A 19,896-nucleotide genomic window follows, 5' to 3' on the forward strand; every position below is an offset into this window, starting at 1 on the left:
GCGAGGCGTTTGCGGCAGCGCGGCCGGGCCGGGGCCGGGCAGAGCGAGGCGGCCGTGCAGCATGCTGGACCCGGAGGGCAGTGTGGAGCACCAGCCTGCCTCCTCCTTCCCCAAAGTCCTCCTCATCCCTCTAGCCATGCTCCTCGCAATTGCAACGCTCCTGCTCTTAGCTTTTTCCGCTACGCGGCAGAAGGAGCCTGATTTTTACACTTTCAAAGTTGTAAACATCAGGGGCAAGCTTGTGTCTCTGGAGAAGTACAGGGGCTCGGTAAGTGCGGCGGGGAGGGCGGCTCCCGCCCGGGCTCGCTAACAGGCAGCCCTTGCATGTCCGCGGAGCGGGCGCGGGGGAGAGTGCTCGGAGCCTCGGTGCACACTCGGTGCATCTGGGCTGCTCACTCCGTGACTCTGCCCTTTGGCGAACTCGTCTCGCTAACACAGGCTCCTCTTCAATAAAGCGTTTGCAGTCTAACCCCGTGTGAGTCCGCGTCTTCTCCCGCTGCAGCCGCCTGTAGACGTGGCAGGCAGGGATTGCTGCCCTCCCGCCTTTCTTGCAGCAGGATGGATTGCTCTGGGTTCTGCCTATTCCATTTAAAGCTCAGGAAGTTTGTGTCTTTGTGTAACTTACTTTTGGAGTTTATTTCTGCCTTTTACCTGCATGACTTCTTGTGTATTATTCTAACCTAAATCCCATTCCTTTTTAATGATCTACTTAAAAAAAAAAAAAAAAAAAGGATTTGATCCGTGGCTAGTGGAGTTAACAGATTTCACTGTAAACACATGAGACATTACAAAGTATCAGAGTAGAGTGAAATTGTAACATCATGCGAATTCCTCCTGTCTTTTTAGTGTGATGGAAATATGAAGAAGGGCACGTAGATACATATGCTTTTATGATGTCTTCTAATTTGTATTTACATATTACAGTAAGTATTTCTAGGTGGAGTTTTCCATACCATTTTAAAACAGTGCCCCTGACTATAATCTGATTTTATTTAATTTTATTAGTGGTTTGATCACCTAGAAAAGATAGTCTGTACCTATAGAAGACTGAAAAGAGAACTTAGCACACTCATTATACTTAATAGTATAACCTCTTATAGCCCCTTTCACAAATTATAGAAGCTAAAATCAACATAAATCCCACAAGTGCCACTCTTAGCACTCAAGCAACACATCTGTGATACAATCAGGCAGTCCAATAGTTTCACTGCTGCCCAAAAAGGCAGCACCACTTCTCGTTTTCACCCTTTTTTCTCCAGCTTTGTGCTTACACCTTCCTTTTCCTCCTCCTCAGATGTCCGAGCTCACTGGTCCTCAGCAGCAGGTCACTAAAACATTGGCAGGGAAACAGAGAAGCTGTGTAGGGAGATGCACATTTTCTTGAGCTCAGCAGAAAGGGATACTGGTAGATTTGGACCAAATGAGAGGTCTAAATCCTGTCTGATCAAAGTTCTCATGCCCCCTCATTCTCAAGTGAGATACAGCAGAACTGGTCCCATGCCCACTCAAATATCTGTGCTGGAAAAAACCATGGCAGCTGTTTAATATTAAGCAGTATTTGTGTTTTTTAAATGAGCTCCTTCCAAAGGCTCTGTCAATAAATCCTGTTACTGGGGCATGTTTTGTCTGCACATTATCTGCTAATCTGAATAAGCAAATACCACCTGTAGCTTCTCTGTCTCAGGGCCAGAATCCACATGGAAAGGAGTTAAGGGGGAACTTGGAAGAGTTCCTTACAGCCACTCTGCAGAGAGCTGGGGGTGTTTGACCCCTCTGTAACAAACTGCAAAGCCTGGTCTGGAATCTCATGAACAGAAAGGTTCAGGGTATGTGCTGTATCCCTGTGCTGTGGTTCCAGGCCACTCTCCTGGTTTCATAAAGGGGAGCTCTAGAGCTGTATCTGGGAAAGATAATAGCATTTATGAATGGTATTCTTTGATCTCTGCTAGGCACATGGAATAGTTTATTCCAAAGAAGTGACATTCAGCTTCTGGAATAAAAGATAGATTTGCGTTCAGAGAGCCTATTAATATTCTGGCTACCTGCTCTTTGCTAATATATGTGCACAATTTTAAAGAAAATTACAGCAATAAAACCCATCCCTTTTTGTCATTATGTTGTCAGAACTCAGTATCAAGATAGAAAAAGGTTAATTAAAATTCCCATTTGTTTCTTAAAATAAACTTGCTTAAATTAGATAAGTAATGTTAAGGCGTAGGTTTATCATAATATTTTAAAGCTATTAAAAGAAAGCAAATATTATTAAAGTACTATGTGTATGCTGGTGGTGTTTTAAGGAAAGTGAGTCACTAGTTAGCTTCTGGAACAATAGTCTGTTAATTGCTAAACCAGCTTTTACCAGCCTTAAGCTTTCTGGCAGATGTAGAGAAGACATTTTCTTCAATTCAGTAATTCAGATAATTTATTTAAATAACTGCTTAATTGGTAGTCAAGAAACTTACTAGGAATTGAAAAAATGCAAAGACTTCCAGACTCTAAAAAAATTAATAAAGTCTGCTAATCTGCTAATTCTAAAACCACAAGAGCCATGCTAAGTATAAACAATCAGTGCAATTCATGACTGACAGGATCATTCTTCAATAAATCATTATTAATATGAACTTGTGTCTATTCAGATCATTGAAACAATTTTTTCATAGTAAGAAAAAAAAAAAAACCCGACTGATATTAATTCACTTTCTATTCAAGTGTATCTTGATATGAACCACAATTACCCTCTGTTATACAGTAAATAAAGGGAGGACTTTTACCACTGGGAAAAGAGTTCCATGACTGAAATAGATCAAAAAACTCTCTGGTTCACTGTGTTGTGGAGGCCATCCTTCTGTGGTTTTTCCATGCCACCACTCATCTGCATTAAAAATGAAGGACAATGATTATGGTTGGACAACAATCAAGAGGATCCAAACAAGACTAGTTTTCTATCTAATCTAATTCAGTAATCTTTTATTATATGATCTGTATCTGATATGCTGTAAGAGGCAGTATTCTTACCAAAAATAGTACCTATTTGGGAGTCAGAACTCCCAAACATCAACTGTTCCCTGCTGTGTTTGTGCCTGTCTTGATGTAACGGTACCAATCTACCACCCAGCTAAGTACAGTGTGCTGGGGTGGAATTAAGCAGTGTCAGTGCAGTGCCTTTGGAAATCTTGAACCATAGGTGCTGTAATGGAAAAGCATTAGGCACTATAACAACTGAAGCATTATTTTTTAACTGAATATTATTATTGAAAGTATTGCTAGGCACTTTGGACCCGGGCTCGCTGCAATCAAAAAATGAGATGTTGCTGAGTGTGGATTTAATCCAGAGCCACTGAATTACTGCACAAATATTGCTATTTGTTCCGTGAAGGTGACAGCTCAATGAGTTGATGCCATCTGATACTTGTGGCCAGTTCTTCCATCAGTCACATGGTAAAGAAGTCACATCAGTTAAGAATTTCTGGGTGTAAAACCCAAGTATCTGCTGTGTCTGCTGACAGATCCACAAAGGGTTACTTGAAGCTGAGACAGATTCCTAAATATGTCCCAAGATTTTTCTCTAAAGGAGGCACTCTGCTGTGAACATGAAGTAAAGCAAGAAGAATTTTTGCACCTTTAAATAAATGAGTTCACTACTAGAATGCATGGGTTTTCTAAGCAAAGGGAATGATCATTTTAAGAGGTCAGACAACAGCTGATAAAGAAGTCAGCTGAAATGGAATCATTTTTGTGAGGTCCATTGAACTGTTTGCACTGCACACTAGGTGGTGTGCTTGACTTGCACTCTCAGAGCCTAAAGTCAGGCATATTGAACTTAATTTAAATCAGTAATAGTTGTAAGAAGACAAAGTACAGCCTCTACATGAGAGCAAAAAGAGTAACTTATTTTTTAAAAATAAAATACAGACCAAAAAAAATCAGCACATGAAATCACTTCTAACACCAGACATCTGAAAGATACCTCAGGAAAGATTTTTAAAGAATCACTTTAAACATTTATTGAGAAATACTAGCATCACAAAAGTTTTCATAATATATGTTAATTATACTTTTAAGAGGTTGACACTATTAAATTATGGAGTTCTGTAATGGAGAATTCAGTTGCAGAGAATGCACTTTTCTAAGGAAAAAAGAGAAACATAATGTGTCTGCCATCCCAAGAAATGCTGAGTGTAGTTTCCATTTGTTTTGGGGGAATATGTTTGCGAGTTTGCACTGTTGTCTCTGTGAGCTCTCAAGCCTTTCACCACCACACCAAATAAAAGCTGTTTTTAAGCAGCTGTGAATGAAAATAGTTGTTTCTTTTTGAGTGAATTCTTTCAAGCCCTCTTTTTACTTAAAATCAAGTAAAAGTTACAAAAGCTTGATTGTTTTCACTGGCAATTCATCTTTCATACCTGTTTTAATATGAACACAATGCCTACACAACCGTATTTCCCCCAAACCTCCAATGACAAATTCTTACATTACCCTTCTATTTGAGAGAGGGTAGCAAAAGAGGTGAAATCAGTAAGGTCTACGAAAACTTCTGCATCATGAAAATTCCAAGGCTTAAACTATATTTAAAAAAGCTTCTAAAATTTCACATGGAAGAACTACATGTGACTTCAACTCCTAGTGATACAATTTATCTTTCCTAAGCTACAGTTATCACTGTGCTTGATAAATCAGATTATTTGAAAACAGAGCTGCCAATAGTTATTTTTTATGTCCAACATACAAATTCTGTTTCAAATGCTGAGAGTCTGCAACAGGAATGCATCATAAAATTATTACCTCTTCTCTGGGAAAAAAAAAAATCTAATTATATGCCATAATTTGGACATTTTAGGAGACTGAATTTAAAATTTTAGAGCTCGTAAGCGTTGTCTCAATGAATGTGATGATTTCATCAGGTCAGATGGCTGCAGGTTATAGTTCATATACAAGTGTACAGGAGTTGTTTAGATTCTATCCTCTTGACACACTGCACCACAAAGAAGATTACACCAACTTGTGCTTTAAGAGATTACCTGTCTTCCAGGGAAAACAGTGCCACTCCAAATCCACTTCAAATTCAGTAGCTGGCCTTTGATGATCCTCATGGATCCTTCCAACTCAGGATATTCTATGATTCTATGACAGCCATACAGTTAGAAAAAGGAGAAAATACACAAAGTAAGTGTTAATGTTTAATGTAAGAAATTACAAATACCAACATCCCATTAGCTTTTTCTTTACTCATTCCTACCCTCTTCTACACATTTCATCTCATGATCCCATATATTACCCTGATATGTACCTTTATATGCCAGTTTCCTGTCTTTAAAAACACTATGCTCATGTAGCCATTTATTTTTCACTAAATAAAAATAGTGAAAAAGCTATTTTTTTCTATTTCATCCTATTTCCTTAAATACTTTTGTATGAAAGAACTAGCATGGACTCAATTTATGTAGAATGAGTGGCAACTCACACAAAATTCATGAGAATAACAAAACCGTAAGTCTGAAATTCTTAAAGTTATTTAAGGATAAAAAAATCTCAAAAAACAATGACAAGTTCTTCAAGGTTTTGAGAAACTGTAATATGTGTTAGTTCAGGCTTAGGTCACTCAGTATCCCCAAAAATTCTGTTGTTCCTGTAGTGCTCACCTGTCTGTGACAATTTCCTGCCAGCTGGATCTGTGCTGGCAGACACGTGCCTGGTGCTCATACAACGCACACAGCATTGAACATGATCCACTGCAGGAATGACTTCAGTGATAGTGGGCAGTCCTCACTTCTCAGAATCTCTAATTGAGCCAGAAAACCTTTGTGCTAACACTGTTGTCATTTTGTCACAACTGAGTTGACTTACTCTAGAAGTGATGGGAAATTTTACAGCCCTCACTGCACAGACCAACCCCAAATCCTCTATTTGCTTCTGTTAGCTTCCAGGTCAAAACATCTACACTAGCAATGATAAATACATCAGCCACTTCTGCAGGGGCACTAAATTCTGAGCAAGGAAACATGCTGCAGAGTAGATGCTTCACAACAAATAAATAAACAACAAAATATACATTCATTTGCAAGTTTCTTTCACGCAACTTGGTATATCTTAGCTGGATGGTCTCTTCTTAAGTATGCTTAGAACCTGTCCAAAAGGCAGAATGGAAAAAACACAGATTCTCAGAAAACTGAAGATTAGGATTGCTCAGAAGTTGGTTGATTATTTTAATGCTTACCAAAGAGGAATACAGAAAAGAAATATTAAATCTTCCTTTTGTGAACAGAGCTCAGTGTAGTTTCAAATATGTGCTCAGTCACAGTTCCCTAGACATACTTTTTTTTTTTATTATTAGTCTGCATTCCAGCCCACCTGCTGTAAAACTGACATGTGTAACACATTTTTAAATCTGCTCTCTTGTTCTTCAGGTGTCTCTAGTTGTCAATGTTGCAAGTGAGTGTGGATACACAGACAGCCACTACAAGGCCTTACAGCAGCTGCAGAGAGACCTGGGCCCATACCATTTCAATGTGCTGGCATTCCCCTGCAATCAGTTTGGGCAGCAAGAACCAGACACCAACAAAGAAATTGAAAGCTTTGCACGAAAGACTTATGGTGCCTCCTTCCCCATGTTCAGCAAAATCACAGTCAGTGGAGCCGGAGCAATTCCTGCCTTCAAGTACCTAATTGGTGAGTAACCTGCAGTGCAGGAGGGTTGTTTCACCTGCATAGAAGTCCTCTGAGACAAAATACCATCCAACAGAAAAAAGAGATCTCTGATTTGCTCACAGAGTTGTCAGGCTCCAAGAGGTCAGAAGTCATATAGTCCCTCCTCCTGCACAAGGCAGGATTTCTCTCTATCACCTTTGTTTTACCTTCCAACAAGATCTCCAGAGATGAAGACACATCAGTAGCAGATGTCCTGTAAAATATGGTCCAATAAACCTCTACATGGAATACAGGCCCTGAAATACTCTCCTCTAGGCATACACACAATGCCCTTCCTTCTTCCGCTTTGTAGCCTCCTAGGTGCTCCTCCTGTGACATGAGTGCTGCAGGTTGGATTTATGAGGTTCATCTCTAGAACTGTAGGAAAAGTGGAAGCAAAGCACCTCATAATTTACTTCAACAATCAAAAAGTGAAAGCAGGCACTAGATGATGTCCTTGAATACTCTCTTCCTCATTCCTCCCCAAGCACTGGAACAGCCCTACTGTGCAGTTCCACCAGTTCCAATCTCCTTTATAGAGAGCACTGACACCTGAAGAGGTTTTGCTGGTTCTTACCAGCCAGCAAAGCAGGATATTCCCTATCAAGGCACTACTTTTCTTGCACTGAACAGATGCTTTAAATTCTATTTAGTTGCTATATTAAAATGTCAGTCTTAACCCAATGTGAAGGAAATGTCTTTCAGCAATGAAGTATACTAGAGCCCAGCATGACACAGTACCACCTGAGCTGCATTCTGCAAGGACCATATCCCTGCTGATTCTTTCCAGCACACCACACTGTTCTCCCAAATCCTACTGAATTTAAAGGAGGTTGGATATTGTTTCTGACTACCCCAAGCTCACCTCCATACAGGTGTCTGAAATGGATCACTCTGCTAGCCAAAGTTCCGTGTAATCCTCTTTACATCCTTCCATCTCTTTTTGCCCAGGAGAATTACTCCTGCAGACGTGTTCCAGGAAACTTGCAAAACTTGTGTTTCACTTCTCACCTGCCCGCAGGGGGAGGCTGCTGGAGGCTGCGCCTTTATTCAGCACAATGACAACATAGTTTAACGTGTAGGTCTGGCTGTGTCTTGATGATACATTGAAATAACTTCTGATTCCTTATAAGGTTTGCCCAATGTATAATCAGTGGAAAAAAGGATGCTAATTTGTCTGTAGCATCTATACTTGTGCTTTTAGGGGGATGAGGTTCCTGGTCTATTTGAAAATCCTGGAAATTTTTTTAGAAGATGAGAATTAGGTGGAAACCTAGAACAATTACTTTGTTATTTTTTCATGTAGCATTTCTTGAAACAATCTTCTGAAGCACATGATACTGGGCGCTTTCAGAAGGGAAAATTCTGGATAAGCAAGTAATCAGTCCTGGTACAGCTATATTATCATGCCAAATTCCATTTCCCTATCAGTGTTCAAGCTGTATCCAGTATATCTCTATAGCACAACCCCACAAGCACATGCCCTCACACACTTCAACACTGATAATTGTGCTTTCTCTGGGCTCAACTTCCCTGTTTCCATTAGTCTCCAAGGGACTACTGTCTAGTTAAAGCTGTCTGTTAGAAAATTGATCTTATTCAGTCTGAACTTCCTCTTAATTTTACATTCCTTCTTTCTCTGCAAGGTTAATCATCAAACTGACATGAAGAAATGTCAGGAATTGGCTAATGTGGTTTCCTAATATTTAACTTTTTTTTTTTTTTTTTATTTCCCCTGCAGATTCTACAGGAGAAGAACCAACCTGGAACTTCTGGAAATACCTGGTGGACCCCAATGGGAAAGTAGTAAAGGCCTGGGACTCTACTGTCTCTGTTGAAGAAATAAGACCCCATGTTACAGAACTTGTAAGGAAAATCATCCTAAAGAAGAAAGATGAATTATGACTTTCAAAAATCCCAGCATGCCAATTGTATCTTAGTTGAGATTTAGGGCTGGACTTTGTCTTTTCACATTCCAAAAGAGAGTATATGGGGAAAGGGAATTATGACCAATTGAACCTGTATTCACCATCGAAGAATGTGGAAACCAGCAAGTTAACAAAGTAATGTAATATTTTTCTCCAACCAAATTCAGTTTGAGTTTTCTAGGAAAGAAGAAATCTACAGCAATTGTTTCTTCCCCAATTCAATTATTAGTCATTGGTAATACTAAAGGAAGTCAGTTCATATAGGAAGAAAGATCAGAATAATGAGAATGTCCTAGCTGGGATTTCCCTGATAGCTACAAATCTGTTGTCATATTTTGATTGCAAACTGAATAAAATAAACAGCAAAAAATGCCTGATTGACTTCAAGTGTGTGCTAAGAGGGCCAAACCAGATACCTTCAGACCAGGCAGAATTTGCATGTTCCAATTACCACAGCCAAACAGTTAATTTCATCTGTCTAGAAAGTTTGAAGGGCATGGGAAAAATGCATCTATAAATCTTAAATGAAAGAAATATGAAGACAAAGGCCCTGTAAAAATTCTCCAGAAGCCATGAGAAGAATTTCTGCATTTTTTCACCAAGATTATCAGATGATATTTAAATAGTCATTGAACATCTGTAGGACCAGAGTCTACATGAAAAGGCTATTTCTTTCTTCTACTAGCATGTTGCCTTAGAATTACTCTCCCCTCATAAAATTGATGTTGAATTTTATTATTTATTATTTTTCCATTTATAACACTGTCCACTTTTGCTGCATGTACAGACAAACATCAGACAATCAAGATATTTTTTCCATGGAAATAATTTTTCAAATATTTAATTCTTGCATAATGTTATATAATTTAATACCACGTTAGAGTTAAAAATGCTTAATGGAAGCTTTTCCAACTGTAACAGTCAGGCATCTGCTCAGACTTCAGAAGTCGTTGAATTTTAGTTTTAGTTTGTACTAAAATAATAACACTGACATTTGCAGCCTCATTGTTCCTTGACAGAAACCCTTTGAAAATCTTCTCAAGAAGAACTCTTTTTATCTCAACAAAAACCCAATATTCCCATCCTGTTAACATCAGAATACCTTAAGAGGAATCTAGCCATGTCCAACCTCAGTATTATTGACGAGTGAAAACCATTTTTGTGCCTTCTGATGCTTTCAAGTAGCACAGACAATGTTTGTCCATATAGTTGTCAGGGCCCATGTGTACAAATAAGCCTTAATTGACCTGACCATGGTAAAGACTTTTCCCAACTCCTCACTGCCATTAGAGCTCTTCAGCATCCAAGCAGGCTCTTGTTGAAATCAAAGGCAAATATTATGTCATGGTCTGGCTCACAGAACAAGAGGGAAAAGAAGAATACTGATTGGACTCGTTCTGTGGAGTTCTCCATAGAAGTAAGAGCTCCAGGTACTTTAGGATTTGCAGGAAGAACATGTAAGGCAGAGATTATACTGCACAAAACAATCTCAAATTGTCTGAAAGAAGCCGAGAGCAAGTTTTTTTAAGTTTTAGTGAGAAAAAAAGAGGGGATGGAAGAGAGAATGAAAGGAAGAAGTAATAGAAGAGCATAAGTAAAAGGAGAAATCAAGTAAAGAGAAAGAGGGTTTGCAGCCAAATAATCTTTGGGACAAAAGGGGCATGGAAATGTTCAAGTCTGAACATGATACCAATGAGTACATTCCAAGCTCTATCAGCTACTTCTCACTTGAACCGTATCAGTGCAGGAAATTGGTGCTTGTGGCAGTGAATATCTGTATTTTCCTCCTCTGATGGTGAGAGAAGTGAACTCTATGCCTGATTCAGTAATTTAGTCTATTCTTACATGGATCACTCTAAGACAATGGTTGCTAAGGATATCACAAAGGAAGGAAAATCAGGCCCAGCTGATACTGTGCAGGGACAGAGAATCCAACTCCTTGAAAAGGAGGTCTTTATTACTCCACAGACTGTTTCTCTTTTCTCTGTCCTTTGATGCTAACGCAGTGCCCCAGCACGCTGTTAGCAAGTGCTGCAGGGCTTAGAATTGTCTCCTCAGAAAGTGTTTCTATTTTATACCTAAAGCCTGGATGAGACCAAACCAGGCTATGAAAAATATTTTAAGCCTTTTCTATTTCAATTTTGTGTGTCCAACTTCAAACAGAACTCTGGATTTACATGGAAACCATCCTCTATTCTCTATTAGACAAGTTCTACAAGTCTAAAGAGATATAAGGGCAAGGATCAGTTGGGAAGGTTTTGTCCTACATGGACAAATATTGTTTGTGCTACTTTTAAAAGCATTACAAGGCACAAAAAAGCTTTCACTTGTTAATAATACTGCAATTGGACAAGACTAGATTCTTCTTAAAGCATCCTGGAGCTAAGAGCAGGAGACCTGAGCATTATGCTTTTGTTGTGATAAAAAGAGTCCTTCCTGACAAGATTTTCAAAGGGCTTCTGTCAAGGAACAATGAGACTGCAATTGTTAGTGTTATTATTTTAGTGTGAGTGAAGAATTTCTGCAGTCGGAAGTCTGAGCAGATGCCTGAGTGCTAAGAATAACTGCAGACTGATGCTGTCAGAATTGGTGTTCTTACAAGTTTGTCCATTTAAAGAGAGCTAAGGTAAATATTACCTATGCTAGCCTTGAAAAACAACATATTTGAACAGCCATATGATTTTAGGCACATAGCTACTTTCTCTGGACTTAATAGATACATTTTCATTATTAAATTAGGCATGGAATAGATTCCATCCTTTGTTGCACTTAATCAGTTTGTAGAACAAATGCTTTAGCCCTTTAATCAAAGTTCTGGAGTAAAAGTAAATATTCTCAGTTGTAGATTAATACATATCTGGTCACACTGTAAGTTCTTCATGACTTTCTGCTTGGAAAAATTGCAAATCAAATTGCACTGAGTTGAATTTGACTGTTGATACGATAGAGAGAGCATGCAGAGATCAGAAATTACTTTTTTTGTCTTGTGAATTCCAGCACTGTTCTAATCTGACAGAGATCTTCCCTACAGCAAGTTCTGAAAATTGTAAACCAGCTCTGAATTTATAGCATAAGACTATTTTTCCTTGCCACTTATCTGCTTTGCAGAGAAAATAGTAGTGTGTATTAACAGATGAGCCCATTGATGCACAGAGAGCGATTACCTTGATTATCTAAAACTTGATCTTCTACAGTTTTCACCTTTAAAGGTGTGAACTCTTGGCCTGTTAATTTAAACATTAAACTAAGCACCTGGACACTATTGTATGCAGCCATGTGACCCCTCTGGCATGCCACAGGGAACAGAAATAATTTTAAAGCCATAATTATAAGTTTAAAATTAGACAGGGTACTTTTGATCTTTAGAAACTTTGTCTCATAAAGAATGTAATAATCAGACCTACATAAAACCAAAGTTCTGTTTTGAAATGGAATATGCCACATTGAAATAGAGCAATTGAATGAAGCTATAGACAGGGGTTTAAACCTCAATTTTTTTAGGATTATAGGGAGAACAAAGCCAAATACCCTAGTTATCCTGACACTCACATCTGCTGCATTTTAGATAAATGCTGGGGATGTTTCACTTGAGTTTCCATTGTGATTTTAGTCAGAAGCTTCAGTGGCAAACCAGACACAATTTCTCTGTGCTGGATGGTACTCAATTTATTCTACAAACACAATAGGATCTCATTCAAGAAATTGCCAATGTTAGTCAGGATTTTCAGGAGACTGGACATCTTTTCGGTTAAGCAAACAAATTTTATGCTACCTTTGATTATTGAATCAACCAAATATATTCTATGCACAGATGAATCTATACTCATCTACTCTTAGAGACAGATGGAATTTAACGAGCTTATTTCTGACAGAAAGAGTCAAGTAAGCAGAGAAATCAGGTATTCTCTGTGACAATTAACAGACCCTGCAGTAAAATCATCACTGATAAAACACAAAGGAGTTTACAAACCTTTTGACAAATGAGATACTGAAGGCATCAAATTTGAGGACTAATTCTTAACCATATTAAAGCTCCATAGCCGAGACAAACACAGAGGAGAAGGAAATCACTGAGCTGTACCAAACATCATCTCAAAGCTGGTCTGTGATCTGGTGCTACACAGCTAATTCATCTACCTAGGCAGCTCACAAACACGGTGATGCCCACCATATAGGATCAGAAACAACAAAACATCTTTTATGCCAACTCTGCAGCACTCTGGCATAGACAACAGTGGAGGCTTTTCTAGTGGCAGTGGCTGCCCTTTTCCAGCTGTCTCTGCACAGCAGCTGAAGGCAGCCCCAAGTAAGTTTCCATCCTTGGCCTAGAAAACCTGACCCAAGCCCCCAGTTTGCCTGCCTAAGAGATAAGATGGGCTGTTTTATCTCAAAGCACTGCACAATACCTGCTCAACAAGAATATCTAAACTTATTCCTGGAAACAAGAACAATTGAAGAATCATTGTGTTCTGAGAGAGCAGACTTGTATTCTGGAGGGTAAGCACAGATGTGAAAGTTTTCAAGATGATTCTGCTGATGGAAATCCTTTTCCCCCACTGAAGCAGAATTAACAGCATCTACTTATTCAGGGACAGATCCTTCCACAAGCACTAGTTGATGGAACAGTGACAGTAAAAGGAAATAATAGTATTATAGAACAATAGAAAAGACTGAAGCACAATTTTGTGGAGAACAAACTTGGTAATGCCTGATCTGTAATTGCAGTTCCGTGGAACACTCTCCCATCAGACAGAAATATTTCCAGATATTCCAGCTTCAGGGAGCTGAAGGTTTTGCTTCCTTAAGTGAAAGATGCAGTAAGAAACCTGTTATTGTATTATATAAAACAGTCCTCTGTTTTTTTTGCCCCCCTTGCCCTAAAGACATTGCTGTTTCATCATAATTAGTGCTTTCATCTGAATTATAGGATGAACCATTATATTTTTCTTTATCAAGCAAGTAAAATCTGACAATGATAAATAAAGAACAGCTGGCAAAGAAAATATCCGTAACACACAGATTGTTTCACCATCCTTTGGAAAAGGGCACAATAGTCAAACTATTCCTTATAAGTAAACAGCTTCCTGAATTCCCTGTTTAAATTATAAATCAGCTTCTCTAACCCTTAGTTATAGTCACGTCACTCATTGTGATTTGTCATTATTTCTATATTCAAAATACTGTTTATTTTATTACTGGTATTTTCCTGTTTTCTGAAGAGACCACTAACCACTAGAGATATGTAGGGAAATGTTTTTCTGGCATATAAGCATTTTAGATTTGAAATCTCCTCTTCCAAATCCGGGCACAATATTTAAGTTTTCAAGCAAAAGTAGCCCCTAAACTGTTGGTTTGGTTAAGCTGAAACATTTAATTGGATACAACTGATAAGAAACTTCTCAAAGCTGGTATTCATGTTTTCAAACTGTATAAATACAATATTAAAAACTAAAATAATTTCAAACCAAGAAATAAAATCTAAATGCCAGTATAAAAAGCTTTGATGATTTTAAAACTTAGAAAATTTATTTTGTGAATTTTGTCAAAACATATTTTTCTACAAGTTTCAGCTTAGAAGAGTTTGGTTAAAAATATTGATAGATCTTGCTCTTTTGAAAAAGTCTTTCTAGCTTCAGAGGCTACCAATCTATTCTGCCTTTAGCAATACTGAAGTCAACAGGAATATATCATTGAGTAAAACTGAAATATCAATTCTCTCTCTGATTATATGAATCATTAGGTCTTATTGAAAACTGGGAATTGCAAGACACCATTTCTAGGTTTTAACTGCATGCTCAGTAAATGTGTTTGTCAAGCCATTAAGAAACTGGGAACAGAGAGTTCATTGAAACAGTTTCAGAAAACCAAAACATTTCAAAGAACTGACTTAAAAAATAGCATCATGTGAACAATTCATGCAGTTAACATGTAATCAGCATAATTTTAATAATTTATGTAGAAGAAAGGATGTTAATCAGATCTCTTTTTAAGATTTAGGAAGGTAAGAGAACACCAATGGACAGCCAGCTGATAAGGGATGAACTTTTCCCAAGTTTTAGGTGGGAAGTTGTATGCAATGAAAAGGTGTCATTGTACAGGTGGAGAGTTCAGGGTAAATTATTCCAATGGCAGAGGAAGATTTAGAGCAGAGGCATACTTCTGTTATCAAGCTATAATAAAAAGCTAAATTACTGCAGCTATGGCAAGTGGATGTATAATCCTCTGTCATCTACTGGGAAATTTTTCTGTCCTGTGAATATTTAATCTGGTCTGACATAGTTCTCTCTCCATTTTACCTGTCAATTTAGAGTTCATTGCTTTTCTAGCCTTTCACCTCTGACCACTTCTTTTGATTCTTTCCTTGAAGTCTCCTTCTGACATAATTAAGGGTTGATAGCTCACTCCACAAAGTACCTATTGAAAAGTATTAAAGCATCTGTTAGTAGGTCAAAACTCAATAGACAAAAGGAAAAGAAGGAGTCAAATGGAAGGTATAATGATTTGAAGCAATTTTATTTTCTCTTTCTGGTTTAGTTCATAATCAGAGATTATTTTCTCACCTTCTCTATTAACAACAGGACAACAAAGGATAAAGGAGATATTTAGGATGCTTATGTTGGCAATATGTTGAAAGGGGAGCCTGGATGGAAGAGGATCATTCTAGTTTGGTGCCAGGACTGGTAGTTTAGCTAATTAGATTTTAGAACAATGACCTCTGCTTACTTGGCAGAGTCATTCTGAATTGGGTCTCAAAGAAAGTTCTGGCCACATTTTTGTGCTGTAAAACTCAAGATGAGTCTCAGCCTCCTGTGCTTCTGCTAGAAAATCCACTCCACTGCCCAGGATCAAGGGCAACTAAACGTCTGAAAATCTCTCTGAAGAAAATCTCTCACGAGTCTGTCCCAAGATGTGTTCTTCCTTATGCTCTGTACCAGGTACAGAAGCTCAGTAACTGCTACCAATGACAAGATCAATGAATAAAAATTACCTCAGTCTCCTGTGCATCCCAATCTTACAGCAAGTACTTGTCTATTTTATATCCTGCAAAACATCATTTCTAAGCACTTCAATGTTTATTGAAAGTCCTCCTAAAGAATCCTTGTCCAAAATACTGTGTACTAGTCTGAAATGCTTATTTCCAATAGCAATAATAAGCAGTACTCTGAACCTCTTGTTGGATACAGTTCTTTGTCAAGAACACACCTAATTATTTTCTTCCTTCCAAGAGCATTTTGTACACATTAAAGCACTGCATGTGAAAAACCTGCTGCAGATCTCTGCATCATGTCATGCTCAGGTTGGGTGCTCTCAATGTTGGACTTGGCTTCTTGCATTGGAAATGTCTCCTTTCTGATATGAAACATAAGAATTAATCAGTCTGCAATCTTTTTTTCCTTTCGTTTAGTAGAGTTGATAATACTAGGCAAAATATTTGTTAGCTAATTAACAAGTGAATGAAATTACATCCTGCATGGAGGCTGGTCTTAAAATATATAGTATAATATGAACAGAAGTCCTAAATTAACAAACAAATAATGTTGTATACCTTCAATAGCTACAGAGACGTGTTGGAAGGACCAACTGCTTAGCATCTATAAACATTTGGCTTTTTTGTGTATTAAATCTCCATCAGCCAATTATAAACTCACATTTTTGTGGCTCTCAGTTGGCTTGAATGTAAGAAATGCAGGAAATCAGCTGTTCTCAGGAATCAAACTCATCTTGAGCCACACTAACTGGGGAATAATGAAGTAAAAAACACTTGAAAAAAGAGTCAGTTGTGCTTCATCACTATCAATGCTACTTGATTAGTGATCTTAGTTCATACACTTTGGTAGCTTCCAAAATAAGCTAAAAACCCCCTCAATATATACACCAACTCTGATAATTACAATTCCACTGGTCCCCTTTTCTTTTTGCAATAATTACCTGTTGGGAAGCGCAGGATGACGTCTCTGGGACTCGATAGTGACTCACCAAAGAGTGACCTCATGGCAGGGGACTGATTTTGTTACCACTGTTCTAAATACATTTCAGCCCTTGATTTATGAGCTGAATGGATTATTTTCTAAAATGAATAGACAGTGAAGCATCTGTTATTTCCAGGGAAGTAATGAATGCTCAGCATTCTCCTGACTGCCAGGCCAGGTTTGCTTTTGCGTAGGCTTGCAGCAGTGAGCACACTTGTTATTTCTTTTCCTTTTGCATTCCTGTGTGGAAGATGACTCCTTTTAAAGTTACTATAATAATTGGTGCAAGAAATATGAGCAGTCAGAGGACACTGCATTATTTCAAAAGAAAGCCCACAAAGTTTTTTACACTTAAAGGCAGATATTTCCATATTGCTGATAGCACAGAGCCATAGAATATTTTGATTTGGAAGGGACCCATACACTCATTGCGTCCAGCTCCTCACAGAATCACCTCATTCACATTCTGCCAAAACACATGGGCAATTTCCAGATATGAGGGCTCTTTTTGTAGAATAGTTAGGCTTTAATAATTTCAACACTCAAGAGAGAATGTGGAAAGCTGTAAAGGTTAGGTGGATTATTACTTATGTTTGGCCTTGTATAGGATTCTGACTTTGTTTATATAATCACAATTCTTGTTTCTGTTTAAACAAGATTTGAGACTTTCTGAGAACAAATTGAAGTAATATAAAAACATTACAGTCTTCCTATAGGCATTATTCTTAAAAGAGATTAGAATTTAGAGTGGGAGCTTCTAATGTGAAAAAATGTCTAATGTGATAAAAAATCTGAATTTTAGACCTATAATGAGATAAAAATACAAATTTCCATTGGAATAGGCAGTGCAGTGCTTGTGTGTCAGCCTGAACATTTTGAATGTAAAATTTAAAATGCAATTCAATTATAAAATAGCAACCAGGGTGCAAAAAAATACCCCCAAGATTTGAAATTCCATCTTTTATTCTTGTCTTTCTTTACATTGATACAAATGCTGATTTAAAGTCCAACAATAAAAAGATGCATGTGAAATCACATTCATACCTGTGCACTCACAGCTATGAGTGACTGAAGCAAAGAGGCTTCATACCATATTTATGTTTACAAGGCTGTACACATGTAAGATGGAAACATTCCCCAATAACTGAATCAGCTGATGGGGAAAAACATCTGTATGCTGCTTTAGAAAACTTCCTAATATGAAGTGAATCAACATGGACTGCTAGGAAAAATCCATGATTAAAACCAATGTAGTGACGATCGACCCTTTTATGCAGCTTTTTTCCACTGACTGTAAACTCAATTATCTACACACAACTCTGCTCATAGGCTGAAGCTTTTCATGAATCCATCCAGAACTCCCAGCCCAAGACAAGCTCTTGCAGCTTTTTCTTCACCTGAGTATCCTTTGCTTTTTATAATTCATATTATGAGATTATGGCTGAACACCACCCAGGCTTTGGCTGCCTTGTCTTCACAACTTTACACTATTTGGACAGTTATTCTGTGAACAATTAAGACTTGGCTCTTACTCCACTAGGATGGAGTCTTAATTATCCCAATGGAAAAACAATTTCTCAGCAGATCTTTTTGTTAACCTTTAAATTCAAATCTAGTTACAGAAAAAAATCCAACAAACCACAGCCCTCCCAAAACCAACATAAACAATTGTACTTTTTTAAATTTTAGAATGCAGCTTTTTCAATTTTAAAATAAATGTTAAATGCTTTATTCTAAAGTTAACATATGCTGAATGTAATGAGGTTCAAAACAAAATATGAATATTTTTAGTGAGATAGAAACCAAGAATGTCTGTTATTCATGGAGGAATTATAGTAATAAAAAGGGATAGTAAAGTAGAACATTTTTAGTCTAATATGGTAATAACTATATTCTGTTACTGAAACTTATAGAAACCTCAGAGCATCGTGAAAAAAAGGTTCGATATTGATCTTATGGATGAAGCCACCAAGCACGTGTGTAACACCATTTTCCCAACAGCATATAATAAGTGAAAGAAAAGCAAAGAACAGAACATAATCTTCTTTTTCCAAGTTTGTACAAATGTCTCTATCACCTTTAGTAAATCCAACCAGAGAAAGCAAACTATCACGTGAAAGTTGATTTTTTTGGCACCAGTTAAAGCGAGAAATAGACAGCCACAGACAAATGAAGTAATTACATTCCTTTCCATAAAACAAATAACAATGCTACTGTAAATTAAGGTAGTTTAGCTTGATTCTGCTTTGACTACTTCTCTTGAGATGTCAGTCATGCCCATGACAATGAGCTGCACTGATGCATTCCACTTCAGCAGCAACAGAGAAACAATTCCTGTCAAAATCCCTGGTGCAAATTCTAGATATGGAAGAATGATGAGAAGATGGTTAGGATGAATAGATACAATATATCTTATAGCTTCATCCAGTTTCTAAGAGAACATCTGATTACAGAGACTAACACAGATGAAATTAATCCCTCATCTGAGATGTATCTGGTGATCATTTCACCAAAGCAGGACTGAGGAGGTAGAGACCTGACCAATGGCTCACCTGGCCCAGCTTCAGAAGGTCTAGCCTGTCACTCAGAGCAATTCCATTAATTACAGATTGTGTGGTAATTAGGTGCTCTGATTATGAGGGATACATAAGATTAAGAGATAACAGTAGCATTTTAATAACTACTGTGCAAGTGTTGTTAAGTTGAAAGACCTGTAGTGTCTTGAAGACATAAAAACCATTAAACCTTAGCAGTCTATATACCTTTAATGCTCAGAACCATCTCATCAGAGGATAAGCTATGTTAGGTGTTCATAATAAGAAGTTTGGTTTTTTTTCCCTTTGGATCATCTGCTTATGTTGGTCAACTGCTGCTTGTATCCATTGCTGAATGGAAAGAGATTTGAAACTGAATAAAGCTTTCTAATTTCAGCCAGAGACAGGAGGGTTATGGAAAATGGTTCTCTTTACAGCATCTCCAAATCTAGTAGTGTTCAGAGATGGAAAAGAAACTCACCTTCAGCACCAGAAATGAGGAACAAAACTGAGTTTTTGAAGCTAGCAAATAAAACTGAATGTCTGTCAAGAAAAAAATTGCTAAGAAAGGCATGTCATTGCTTGTGAGCAGTGTAATGATATCAGGAGTGAAACACCCTCGCATCACAGAGCACTGGAAAAATGAATCAATATCTGCAAGGTGATCATAAGTATTACCAAAAATCATGGCTGAAGAAATTCTGTATTCCCACTAGGTATGGTTAACATTCAAAAATAACCTTTGACCATGCATTAGAAAAGAGTAAGAAAATAAAGTCA

General features: G+C 37.7%; 1 protein-coding gene and 1 long non-coding RNA gene across 2 annotated transcripts in view; one reads left to right on the forward strand and one right to left on the reverse strand.

Annotated features, from left to right (window-relative positions):
• GPX7 (glutathione peroxidase 7) lies at positions 1–13,734 on the forward strand. Its single transcript, XM_023948374.2, has 3 exons — positions 1–268; positions 6,405–6,666; positions 8,426–13,734. The coding sequence occupies exons 1-3, from the start codon at positions 62–64 to the stop codon at positions 8,587–8,589; spliced, it is 633 nt and encodes a 210-aa protein (XP_023804142.1). The 5' UTR covers positions 1–61; the 3' UTR covers positions 8,590–13,734.
• LOC147651742 (uncharacterized) overlaps positions 887–19,896 on the reverse strand; it is a 24,864-nt gene continuing 5,854 nt past the window's right edge. The window contains exons 2-3 of the long non-coding RNA XR_015273891.1: positions 5,019–5,121; positions 887–2,872 (exon numbers count right to left, since the gene is read on the reverse strand). This is a non-coding gene — a long non-coding RNA (uncharacterized LOC147651742). The remainder of the gene's footprint in view (positions 2,873–5,018; positions 5,122–19,896) is intronic.

Source organism: Cyanistes caeruleus, chromosome 9, assembly GCF_971803275.1.
Source record: "Cyanistes caeruleus chromosome 9, bCyaCae1.hap1.1, whole genome shotgun sequence".
Classification (NCBI taxonomy): domain Eukaryota; kingdom Metazoa; phylum Chordata; class Aves; order Passeriformes; family Paridae; genus Cyanistes; species Cyanistes caeruleus.

Bases quoted from the DNA above. Each gene is read 5' to 3' on its own strand.
- GPX7 (XM_023948374.2), top strand. From the start codon at position 62: ATGCTGGACCCGGAGGGCAGTGTGGAGCACCAGCCTGCCTCCTCCTTC. The intron at 269-6,404 runs GTAAGTGCGGCG...CTTGTTCTTCAG, and splicing joins TGGAGAAGTACAGGGGCTCG to GTGTCTCTAGTTGTCAATGT. The intron at 6,667-8,425 runs GTGAGTAACCTG...TTTCCCCTGCAG, and splicing joins TGCCTTCAAGTACCTAATTG to ATTCTACAGGAGAAGAACCA.